Source organism: Camelina sativa, chromosome 3 (assembly GCF_030686135.1).
Source record: "Camelina sativa cultivar CO46 ecotype springtype chromosome 3, ASM3068613v1".
NCBI classification, from domain to species: Eukaryota; Viridiplantae; Streptophyta; class Magnoliopsida; order Brassicales; family Brassicaceae; genus Camelina; species Camelina sativa.
The window spans coordinates 2769936-2781754 of NC_141882.1; the positions used below are offsets into that span (position 1 = coordinate 2769936).

The 11819-nt window shown below is 38.5% G+C and overlaps 3 protein-coding genes across 6 annotated transcripts; 1 reads left to right on the top strand and 2 right to left on the bottom strand.

The window, feature by feature from the left end:
- Positions 1–635: 635 nt before the first annotated feature.
- On the bottom strand, positions 636–1414 carry LOC104765495 (small polypeptide DEVIL 9). The gene has a single exon (XM_010489218.3). It carries the CDS (start codon positions 1113–1115, stop codon positions 783–785), a length of 333 nt encoding a protein of 110 aa, XP_010487520.1. The 5' UTR covers positions 1116–1414; the 3' UTR covers positions 636–782.
- Positions 1415–4213: 2799 nt separating this feature from the next.
- On the top strand, positions 4214–9303 carry LOC104765515 (ATP-dependent zinc metalloprotease FTSH 10, mitochondrial). Of its 4 annotated transcripts, none has more exons than XM_087508080.1 (8): positions 4214–5421; positions 5533–5767; positions 5888–5962; positions 6299–6432; positions 6557–7036; positions 7130–7897; positions 8127–8354; positions 8616–9303. In XM_087508080.1, exons 1-8 carry the CDS (start codon positions 5371–5373, stop codon positions 9090–9092), a joined length of 2448 nt encoding a protein of 815 aa, XP_087364206.1. In that variant the 5' UTR covers positions 4214–5370; the 3' UTR covers positions 9093–9303. The 4 variants fall into 4 exon arrangements, with proteins under 4 accessions (XP_087364206.1, XP_087364208.1, XP_087364207.1 ...); XM_087508082.1 differs by having other exon boundaries at positions 4433–5421; positions 8626–9303; XM_087508081.1 differs by having other exon boundaries at positions 5093–5421; positions 5888–5956.
- LOC147946529 (scarecrow-like protein 31) lies at positions 9202–11608 on the bottom strand. The gene has a single exon (XM_087508085.1). It carries the CDS (start codon positions 11606–11608, stop codon positions 9467–9469), a length of 2142 nt encoding a protein of 713 aa, XP_087364211.1. The 3' UTR covers positions 9202–9466.
- Between the last annotated feature and the right edge of the window lie 211 nt (positions 11609–11819).

The following is an 11819-nucleotide window of genomic DNA, read 5'->3' on the forward strand; positions in this document are numbered from 1 at the left end:
ATTTCTATTCTAAATGGGTTTTAGCTGTACAGAATCCAGTTAGCCTATATATATACTATAATAATAAGAAATTGAAAAAGAAGTTACAATTCCAATATTTCTGGTGTAGGCACTAGGCAGGTGATATAATCAAAACAGCATCATGCAACTTTATTGACCATATTATCATCATCATCTTCATAATTGTAAGTAAATCCATGACATTAACTAGGCCCCCATTAAGATATGGTTATGAAGTCTAATCACGGCTATAAAAATAGCATAAAACGTTGCAAAAGCCATGCGACGACAACAAATAAATTAGTAGAAACCAAAAAAAAAAAAGACTATGTGAAAAACACTCAGATCTGTTGACCAAAAACAAAAGAAACCTCAGATCTTTGACCAAATAAATTATCATTGGTTGTTATTAGTATTAAATTTTATTTCATCATTTTATTTGCCAGACATTGAAAGTGACTATTCGATTTAATCCTAACAAAATAATTGTACGTCTCGACACATCGACCCTCCAGATTGTGGCATATAGTTTCACTTTAAAAAAAAAAAAAACGTTCGATGTTTTCAATTTTCCTTCATCAGACGACACACTTTTAATTATTTATACCTCTCTCTGTAGACATGATGACTCTGTCTTATCAAAATTAATAGTAATATATTATCAAAAAAAGAATCTCTTCTTACAATGTACTAGTATGGAAACTTGCAGCAACTTAGAGTAGTAGAGAATCAAACTGATCTAATCATTTAAAAAAAAAAATGCGTGAGATCTATCTATCTACCTAGGAATCATGTTTATGCCAACAGACAAGCATAGCCACACACCTTCTCATGATGTAAAACCTTCCCTTCTGTTCTTTGGCCAAGCTACTGTACTTTTGAGTTATGGAAGATGACCCTTTCTCTTTTTTCGAAGAGCTTCTGGACATTGAAGACGAAGAAGAAGAAGAAGGGACTGAGCATTTGGTGGATGAGCTCCGTACGAATGCAGGAGCTTTTGAGGAGGAGGCACTCGTTGAGTAGCTTCTAGAGAACTTGGATTTAGATGAAGTTGAAGAAGATGAACACGACGCAGCTAATGCATCTTTTTTCGACAGCTTCCACTTCTCGTCCATGTCTCTGTGACTCTGTGTGTTTGCAGAAGAGTTATGGAAATAGAAAAGAGAGCTTCTGACGACTCTGATGAAGGGCTCTTTGTTTTTTTTTTTACTTTTCGTTTGATTGTGAGTTTGTGGTGATTGAGCTTAGAAGGAAAGATAGTGATCTAGAAAGAGGGAGAGAGAGAAATGGAAGCAAAGAGAGGGATAGTGTCTCTTGCTTATGTCTAATATATAGTCAGTGCTTCCAATATATAACTAAGAATGAGCTGAAATATTGAATTAGTTAAATTAAATCGTATAATTCGGGTAATGTGCAACTACTAGTATTTTTTTTTTTTATATAACAAATTTGGATTAAGTTAACTTGTGGAACTCCTGCACAAAATTTTACACCTAATTAAACTTTTTCAAAGCAGTCATGATTGTACAAAATCATAGTACTAGGAAAAACAAAACAAAAGTTGAACGTAGTTGTATAAAACAAAAAAAATTATGACAGACAGCGAAGCATTTTCATGTTTATTTTGGTATATTCTTAACAACGTTCTATATATCTTTTTGAGTTTTAAGTTTTCAATAAAGCTTTTAATTAGGTTTCGTTCTTAATTAATCTTTCTTTTTTATAGTACAATATTGCAGTCCATTTGTATTTATGAATATTTGTTTACCAGTATTCTATTTTTTATATCTTAATTTGATTACCTTCTGTAAGACGTGGGTATCATCGCATATTGATATTTGATATGCACATTAGCACATAGAATTACGTTTTAAGGCGTTGTTAATATAAATCATCTGTCACATGAAAGAGAGAGAGAGAACACAATAAATTGTACTTATAAATAAAACTGACAGTGGGACAGGAACCACAATAAAATTTGTAGAGGAACACTATTTCTAAAATTGGTTGGTTTAAGAGTAAAGCTTCCACAAAAATGCAAGATTTTTTTTTTTTCATGCCGACGGCTATATATATGTACGAGTCCAAATGAAAAAAAATATTATTATCGATCGACTAGAGAAGGAGACTCAAGTATTCATTCCACTGTACTTTGAATAAAACTACTTCCAAATGACATCTTTTAATTAGACGAAGTTGAACTTTCTTCTAAATGGAAAATTCTACAACACAATTATCTATCGTTGGTACAGTGCGTTGATGTTAAAATAAGAGACATGGTTTGTAATTTGTCTAGAAACGTCTAAAATCTAGGCGCGGACTTGTCTCTCGAATTATATATAATGAATCAGTGGTCTACAATTATACAAGTTTTCAAAAACTGAAAACATTAAAAAAAAAAAAATTGTGTGTAAGTGTATCATTTGGGGAGTGTTTGGAGAGAAAGGAGCAGAGAGGGACGGGGGTAAAGTGTTCCTTACGATAAATAATTTTGAAATCGGGACCAAGAGTAGACAGCTTTGGTCTAATAATATTCCACATGTTTTTTTCTCACTTCTGTTTTCAAAAAAAAAGTCTGGCTTTCTCGAAATTAACTCACTCCACTAATCACAGTATATTAGTACTATATATTAGCATTGCGTTGTACGTCCTTCTACCATTTCTCAATTGGTGAACGTTCATGTTTGTTCGTCCTTCAAAGTCACAAACGTACAGTATACGATGTTGTGTTACAGAAAATCTGTTTAGTAAGAAGTTAGCAAAAAAAAAAAATGTTAAATAAGAAAACGAAACAAATATTAAGATTTATATACCCATATTAAGTGATCTTAACCATGTTAAATCAGAAATCAGATAATCATGATTTATGCACTACACATTGTTTCATCTTCGGATTATAATGTGAAACTAGATTTTCGTGTTTATAAGCTTTTATGATGATAACATGTGCGATCAGATGCTGTTTAATTTTTCTTCTTTTTATATTCTCTCAAATTAAACAATCATAAACCCTTTTTCAGACAAAAAAAAGAAGAAGTTAAAACAATCATAAGATTCATAACCCTTAAATTTTGTAACTTTCCAAAGCTTGCAGGTCCTCTTGGTTTTGATTAGTTCGGGGTTTAACTGGTTCAGTACCTGCTAGCTGTGTGTGGTTGACTGGTTAGTAGTATTTGTTTTTGTTTTGTTTTTAGCTTTGTTCGGGAAATTTAATACTTCGCCGGCTATTCCTCTGACTCAATATATTTATGACTATTTATATTCAGTAGTATTTTTCTATTGCTTAAAATAATTTTTATTAATTTTATATAATATGTAAATATTATATGTAGTGTAATAAACATTTATGGTTTCTATTTTTTTTTTGTTGCTTTTATTTAACCTAAAAATCTATTAAATGAAACAGAGGGGGGGGGGGGGGGGAATCAAAGTTTACAGTGTTAAAGGGGTTGAACTTTATTTTTAAAAAGGACAACAAGAAAGTTTAAAGGTGAGATTTCTTTCAGGTTTGATAATGGAAAATATTATAACACCCGAAGTTCATCAAAATGTTTTTACCCCAATTCTATCACTGAATATTATTGAATTATGTACCGTCGCACTCCTCGCCCGCCATGACGGGAACCGGTTTTTAAAAGATTTTTCAGTAAATAAGTTGGATTAAATTTCTAAATAAATAACTCAAACCTATGTAAAATTGCAGATTCTAATAGCTAAACTAAAACAACCTGAATTAAAACTGGTTAGAGACTCCAAAAACCCACACGGTTCAGATAGAATTTTGAACTTAGAAGGGTTTTTAATGTTTTTGTCACCCTGATTTCTACACACGTACGGATCAAAGTAAGAAAGAATCGAGATATAGAGGTAACGAAAGATCCGTGATCCTCTGATCTTGGTGGTCCAAGCATATTCTCATCGTTATTAACATCATCTTGAATTAGTCATGGCCCTTGGACTAGATTAATACTGTATACAACATTAAAGCAGCAAGACTCGAAATATTCATTCCCTCTTACGTTGTGCAACTTGTGCCATACAACCACATAGGACATCGCTTCCAATTTATCCGAAAAAGGTTTATAAAAATTCGAGATGCGTCTGTAACTACAGATAATAATACAAACACCGTGTATACTTCATACTTTAACAAGGGGAAAAAAATACCAAAAAAGGCAAATACTTATATAGCAATAGCAATAACAAGAAGTTCATAGAAACATTGTTTTGCGTATCCTACATCACTATACACCACACAAAAAAAAAAAAAAAAAAAAAAGAAGCTGAACCACTTAATGTGAATCGTCAAGCCTATGCTTCTATGACGTGGTGCATAATACGCATACATAACATTTAATCAAACCCGCGCCTATTTACAAAATCAAACCAGGAACGGGACGATATATAGCTAGCATATAATTATAATAATACTAAGTCAAAAGATGATTCGCAATCTAAGCGCAGCTAGGTTGTCGTTTAGAGGCTGCCACCACCGAGAAGAACAAGTCTAGATCCGGCGGCTGAAAGTATCCGTTCTTCGGCGGTTCCTTCCTTTTCCCAAAGTGTACCGACCTCTTCCTTCTCACCGGAGGCGGACACGGTGGATATGCTGGTATCCGGCAGTCATCACCTGTCGGCGTTGTGCATCCCATGTTGTAGTCGTCCTCAACGGTCACCGTGTCTCCGTCGTAGTTATCCATTTTTCTCTCGCTATCTTTCCTAATTAAGCGTCTCAAGTCAATGGCGATTGCTTCTTTATTACACAAGCTAGCTAGTTTTGGAAGTGCGCGTAGCTTGTTCTGGAAGTTGCTAAATGCTTGCGGTGTAGAAACTGACACGTGGAGTAACGTACTGCCACGTGCTAAAGCGTAAGTATGTTCAGGTAGTAACAAGTTGCCACACATACATACACACACACTCGTTTATAATGTGGGTTTACTTGGAAACCAGGCCCATTTATCTCAACAAGGGCCCTAAGTTTACCACTCAAATACCGAACCACGACGCTTAGGGAGATTTGGAAAGCCAAGAACCGGTTGGGTTAGAGACCAAACCGGTTGAAATAAACATATGTTGGAGTCTGGAACGCGTTGATGTCGTGGTACCCAAGCAGCTCAAAGTTGTCACATAAAATTGCTCTGTCAACAACAAACCACAATAATAAAATCACAATTTTTTCGTTCTGGGTTCTTTGGTTTCTTTCAATTGCCGCAGCGCATCTTCATCACTTCTGTAAATTTCACTCCTTTTTGCTCTATCTGAAATCGAAAGCTGCTATCTTTCTCCGTTGGGGTTTTGAATTAAAATCTCCGATTTCGGTTTCTCTATCTATTATGCGATCTCAGTTTTCTTCGTCTTGATTCTTCGACAATGATATTCTCCAAGCTCGGTTCCTCCATCGCTCGTTCCTCTCGTTCCAAGGTTCGTTTGAATGTGATACTTTTCCCCAGATGCTTGTTGTTAATCTTGTGTGTTTTTAAATTCCTATTTTTTTTTTTTTTTTTTTATAAAAAAAAATCCTGGTGAAATTAGGGATTGGTGTACGGAGGTGGTGTGAGATCGGCGATTTTAAGCGAAGGGAGGCTTCGAGCGCCGCCGAATCTAGAGGCGGCGGCTAATCAGGTAAGCGGTGGATTAGGGTTTCTGAGGCGGCACTTTGCTTCTTTAGCTGCTCGCAAGGGGCTTGATGCTGGTGGTGATTTAAGCCGCGTTTTCGCTAACCCTAGATTGCGTCGGTTCTTTTCTAGCCAAACCCCAAAGAAGAAGAGTATGCATTCAAAACCCTTAATTTTCATACGGAATCAAATTAGTTTGTTCATATCAATATGAGTGATAAATTGGTGCCCTTTTTGTTTTTGGATTCTCATGAATGGCTTTTTTTGTGCAGATTTCGAGAACTACTATCCAAAAGATAGAAAGCAAGCACCCAAGAATGAGCAGAAATCCGAATCCAGAGGTGAAGGTTCGTGTGACATTCCCTTATTAACTTTGGATTTCGACTCCGTTTTGTGATATGCAAAATAAATTAGACTATTGGGGAGCTTGGGGAATCATATTATCAGAAAATTGTAGGCTTTACTAAGTGAAGATGTTTGACCAGCAAGGTTATTGATAGGTTATAACTTTGCTGACCAAATTACCTACGGTACTCGCAGTTGTGCTATTGAGAATTCATCAGTGTACTAATGTTTTGAATTACATATATAGTATGGAGGAAATATGTAGGTTGTCATGAAACTATTTTGAAATTTTCTGTTTGAAGCTTTTAGTAATTCGATATGTGTTTGTTGCAATGCAGAGGGTTCGAAAAAAACCGAAAATGAAAATGTTGGGGACATGTTCACGATAGAATTCCAAAATATGTTAATTCCTCTGATGGCCATTGCTTTTATCCTTTCTACTTTCTCGCTTGGTTCCCGAGACCAGCAACAGGCAAGCATGTTTAACTAAACTTTGTTTATTCTGGATCTATTTATCTATATTATGCTATCTATGTAATTGCAGATATGGACATGAGATATATTAACTAATTATCCGTGTATATCTGTTGGTTCAGATTAGTTTCCAGGAGTTCAAAAACAAGCTTCTTGAACCTGGTCTAGTGGATCACATATATGTTTCTAATAAGTCAGTTGCGAAAGTATATGTGAGGAGTTCACCAAAAACCCAAACTGAAGAAGTTGTTCAAGGTCCTGGTAATGGAGTTCCTGCTAAAGGACGTAGTGGTCAGTATAAGTACTACTTTAATATTGGTAGTGTTGAATCATTTGAGGAGAAACTCGAGGAGGCCCAAGAAGCGATAGGCGTCAATTCGCATGACTTTGTTCCTGTCACCTACGTCTCTGAAATGATATGGTACCAGGAACTGTTGAGGTTTGCACCGACTTTACTTCTCTTAGGTACGCTAGTTTTCGGGGCAAGACGGATGCAAGATGGACTGGGAGGTGTAGGCGGACCTGGTGGGAAGGGTGGCCGTGGAATTTTCAATATAGGGAAAGCTCAAATAACTAGAGCAGATAAAAATTCCAAGAATAAGGTTAGCATTTCAATCAGAATGGAATTACCACCCTCATTTCCCATTCATGATGCTATTGGAATTTACAATTGATACTTTTTTGGTTTTTGCCAGATATATTTTAAAGATGTTGCGGGATGCGAGGAGGCTAAACAAGAAATTATGGAATTTGTGCATTTCCTTCAAAACCCAAAGAAGTATGAAGAGTTGGGAGCTAAAATTCCAAAAGGTGCGCTTTTAGTTGGCCCACCAGGGACTGGAAAGACCCTTCTAGCAAAAGCTACTGCAGGGGAATCAGCTGTGCCGTTTCTGTCTATATCTGGTTCAGATTTCATGGAAATGTTTGTTGGTGTTGGACCTTCCAGAGTGAGAAACTTGTTTCAAGAGGCTAGACAATGTGCACCTAGCATTATATTTATTGATGAGATCGATGCAATTGGCCGTGCGAGAGGACGTGGAGGTTTCTCAGGTGGAAATGATGAGCGTGAAAGCACACTTAATCAGCTGCTAGTTGAAATGGATGGATTTGGTACTACCGCTGGAGTTGTCGTCCTTGCTGGAACTAACAGGCCAGATATTCTTGATAAAGCTTTATTACGGCCTGGCCGGTTTGATCGTCAGATAACCATAGATAAACCTGATATTAAAGGCCGTGATCAGATATTCCAGATATACCTGAAAAAGATCAAACTCGATCACGAGCCCTCATATTACTCGCAGAGGCTTGCAGCTCTCACTCCCGGATTTGCTGGAGCCGACATTGCGAATGTCTGTAATGAGGCTGCTCTTATTGCTGCCAGACATGAAGGAGCAACAGTTACTATGGCGCACTTTGACTCTGCAATCGATCGTGTTATTGGAGGTCTGGAGAAGAAAAACCGGGTATGTGCTTTCGCCTTCTCAACAAAGTTCTACTGTTTATATCTGATACTTCATTTTCGGTTCATTTTCGGTTATATTGGAGCCTCCTCGATAGGAGTCTAGGATAGATCTCAAATTTGAAACCCAACAAATTGGTGAAGTATCACTATCAGCTAAAGATTGCATCTTGTTTTTCCCAATGGAAACCTGATTGTTCCTATAATCGTTTTGGGTGGTTTCATGGCCACAGGTAATAAGCAAACTGGAAAGGCGTACAGTTGCATATCATGAATCTGGCCACGCTGTTGCTGGGTGGTTCCTGGAACATGCTGAACCATTACTGAAAGTGACTATTGTTCCTCGTGGCACAGCAGCACTCGGGTTTGCCCAGTACGTTCCAAATGAAAACTTGCTCATGACCAAAGAACAACTCTTCGACATGACTTGCATGACTCTCGGTGGCAGGGCAGCTGAACAGGTAAATCTATCAACGTCCAACTCCTCCTTTTGGTTGTGAAACTGAAAGTGTTATGAGTGAAGGATCAAATATAGGGATATGTCCCAAAATGCTCTCTTTATTGCAAAAAGTCATACGCAAAGCAATAAGCAAAGCTTAAAACTCTCTTTTTGATATCCTGGTATAGCAGTCAAGAACTCTCATTACCGTTTCAGGTCATAAAGCTTCTGTAATATGTTTTTCAAGCTGTGAATCCTGTTTTTTGGTGGGTCTTGATTTCAGGTATTGATAGGAAGAATATCGACGGGGGCTCAGAACGATCTTGAGAAGGTGACCAAGATGACATACGCGCAAGTGGCCGTGTACGGATTCAGCGACAAGATTGGATTGCTTTCGTTCCCGCAACGGGAAGACGAGTTCTCAAAACCGTACAGCAACAGAACCGGTGCAATGATAGACGAAGAGGTCCGAGAATGGGTTGGCAAAGCTTACAAGCGAACTGTTGAGCTGATCGAGGAACACAAAGAGCAAGTGGCTCAGATCGCTGAGCTCTTGCTAGAGAAGGAAGTTTTGCATCAGGATGATCTCGCTAAAGTTTTGGGTGAGCGTCCGTTTAAGTCTGGTGAGACAACGAATTACGACAGGTTTAAATCTGGATTTGAAGAGACGGAGAAGGAGAGCCAGAAGGAGTCTGTGACGGTGAAGCCTGTGGAGGATGATGGAGTTCCACCGCTTGAGCCACAGGTGGTTCCAACGTAGACGTTTTGGAGACACCCAAAGTTAATACTACTACTCATTGTAAATTTAATCCAAGCCAGCAATAACGAAACACACGCTTCTGAATCTTCCGTGACTGGAGGGATTGTTCTTTCTGGAAAAGTATCAATTTTATTTAGCTCTATCAATTTGCTCTGTTCAGAGAATCATCAACATTGGAATATTCCAGTAATGAAAATGATTACTCTGTTAAGTGTTCAGCTTTAATCACAGTAGTAGAGAGTGTCATCGTACTGTATACAGCAAAAGTAAAGAAAATCAAGTCCACAAAACAAGTCCACAAGCTCTGCCTCCAGAAGAAAAATAAAACAGAACTTGGGACTACATGACAGTCTTTAAGAAGAAAAACACAAAAGCTAAGAAGGGACCCAACAAGAAGAAGAGAATAGGATGCGACCTTTCCAACCTTGTAAGAACCAGTTACTATCTTCGTCAAGGACAAAGTCTTTATGATAACCCCATTTCTTCATTTTCTCCCTAAACGACTCCACAAGCTCTGCCTTGACAGGCTTTTGCTTAAAACCAGCCCTAATCATCCTCACTTGCCATTGCTTGTAAGTCTCCGGTCTCTCGACTCTATCTATACCTTCACAAGCTATCACATTCATCACTTCTCTCCCGTAAAACTCCCCTTCGAAATGTATCCTCTCCGGGTTTTCTCGCGACAGAGTCGCACCAAACAAGTCAAAGAGCGCCGAGTAGTGAAACAGAGCTTCTTTGAACCGTGTGGTGAAGAATGGAGCGTTGAAAGATCCGTTAATCGTCGAGCTGAGGAAAACGTTTGGGTTCATGTCTCTGATTAGTTTTAAGAATCCATCCCTCGGACAATCCTCCTCCCCTGGAGTCGCGTCTCGGAGGTTCTTGAACCTGAGAACTGTATTAACCGCAAGAACCTCGTTTGGTCGGATCTTGAACTCCTCTATCCGGATTGTTTCCCAGTTCTTAGACGCAATAGCATTGTATTCAAACGGAATACCAAACCGTTTGCAATACTCCGTAAGTCTTCGACCCGTATCCTGTATTCTCTCGGTTGGACGAAACCCGTGTTGAGGAAGCTCAATGCCCGTAATCCGTAGCTTCCGTAGCCCGGTTTTGTTATTTGACAAGTGCTGTATAAACATGGGCCACTGGAAACCGTAAAGGATCCCGAAATCGATTATATGAAGAACCGAAGCACCCTTGGCAGCATCAAGTATCATCTTGTTAGAGAAGAAATATATCAAAGTCATAAACGGAGATGCAGACAAGAATACATGGTAAGATTTAAGAATCTGTGCTGCTATTCGTTTCTTGGAGGTAATAGAATCGTAATAACTCTGGATCGTATTCCCGGAGCTTCCTTGAAGACGAGCCTCAAGCGCATTAGCAAAGAAATGAGCTAGTCTCTGCGATGCATCACCAAGAGGTGAACTCTGTTTCCTTATCTGCCTAAGCAAATCATCTGCTGTAATCTTATCCCCTGCTGAAACGGACTGTGCACATAGCGTTAGTAGTGTGCGGAAATCAACCGCTTGACTCTTCTTTTTACCCCGGCCGGTTCCTCTCTTAGCCTGAAGTACCTTGTTTGAACCATTCTCGCCATCTTCTTTAATCTGCGGATCACATTCGCCATCAAGAAGCAAAACCTTATCAAACATTTCTGTTAGTTTCCCGTCTTCCACATTCACTGCGTACTGCTTACTACTCCTCGTTTCCTCTAGATCATCTTCTTCTTCCTCCCGCGCGTGATGACTCTTCCTAGTTCTAGAGATACCGGACCAATCTTTCTCTTCCTTCACCGGAACAACTCTTTCTTTCTCCGGATCAAGATTAAAGATCCATTGATCAGTATTAGGAAGAAACTTGCTAGCTTCCTCTAGCCCTCTCTTAAACTGCATAACAGAATCTGCATCACTAAACATACACCTGACAAGAACCTCGTTCGCCGGTTGTCCGAATTGCAACACGCTTGACCTTGGATCCGACACAACACCGGAATCAACAAGATGGTTATCATACAACACTTCAGTCTCTGTAGTAGAGTTAGCGGCTGTTTCATTGCTGACACTAGAATTGCTGTTACTACTGTTCCAGTAATCACCACTACTATTACTACTACTACTACTACTAGTAGTAACAGAGTTAGGAAGATGAGGCTGAGTTTGGGAGTCGTTGATCACTTGCTGCAGCATTTCTTCAGTCTGTCGCAGAGCCAATGAATCGTAGAACATAGATTGATTCTCAGCGATACTCTCTTCCATGAGAAGCTGGTTTACATATTTCAAAAGGGTGTTTTCAGAATCAATCTCATCAGCAGGAGGAGAGTATTGATCATCTTGTGAAGATGAAGGAGGAACCCAAATCGAGGAAGGTTGTTGGTGGTGATATTGATCAATACGAAGATCGAAATCGCTAGAAGAAGGAACACCGAAACCAAGATCAGGAATCTGATTTGGTAAGAAACTCACATCGTAACACTCGTAACCGTTGACCACCCCTGAGTAATTTTTGGATTCCATCAAATCCAAAATTAAAAAAAGGAAACTTTTTGTTTTTGTTTTCTGAATTCAAAAACCCTAAATCACTGAATTTGTTTCCCTCTTTCACAAATAGAAGAATACCAAAAAAAAAGCACAGAACTTTACAAAAGATTTAGCAAAGGATGAGGAGAAACCGGAAACAACATTGCTTACATCTGAAGAAGAAGAAGAATAAGATGGGGAAAAGTAG

Excerpts from the sequence above, each read along its gene's own strand:
- LOC104765495 (XM_010489218.3), bottom strand. The coding sequence starts at position 1,115 with ATGGACGAGAAGTGGAAGCTGTCGAAAAAAGATGCATTAGCTGCGTCG.
- LOC104765515 (XM_087508080.1), top strand. The coding sequence starts at position 5,371 with ATGATATTCTCCAAGCTCGGTTCCTCCATCGCTCGTTCCTCTCGTTCC. Across the intron at positions 5,422-5,532 it reads CTCGTTCCTCTCGTTCCAAG|GGATTGGTGTACGGAGGTGG; the intron begins GTTCGTTTGAAT and ends TGGTGAAATTAG. Across the intron at positions 5,768-5,887 it reads CCAAACCCCAAAGAAGAAGA|ATTTCGAGAACTACTATCCA; the intron begins GTATGCATTCAA and ends TTTTTTGTGCAG.
- LOC147946529 (XM_087508085.1), bottom strand. The coding sequence starts at position 11,608 with ATGGAATCCAAAAATTACTCAGGGGTGGTCAACGGTTACGAGTGTTAC.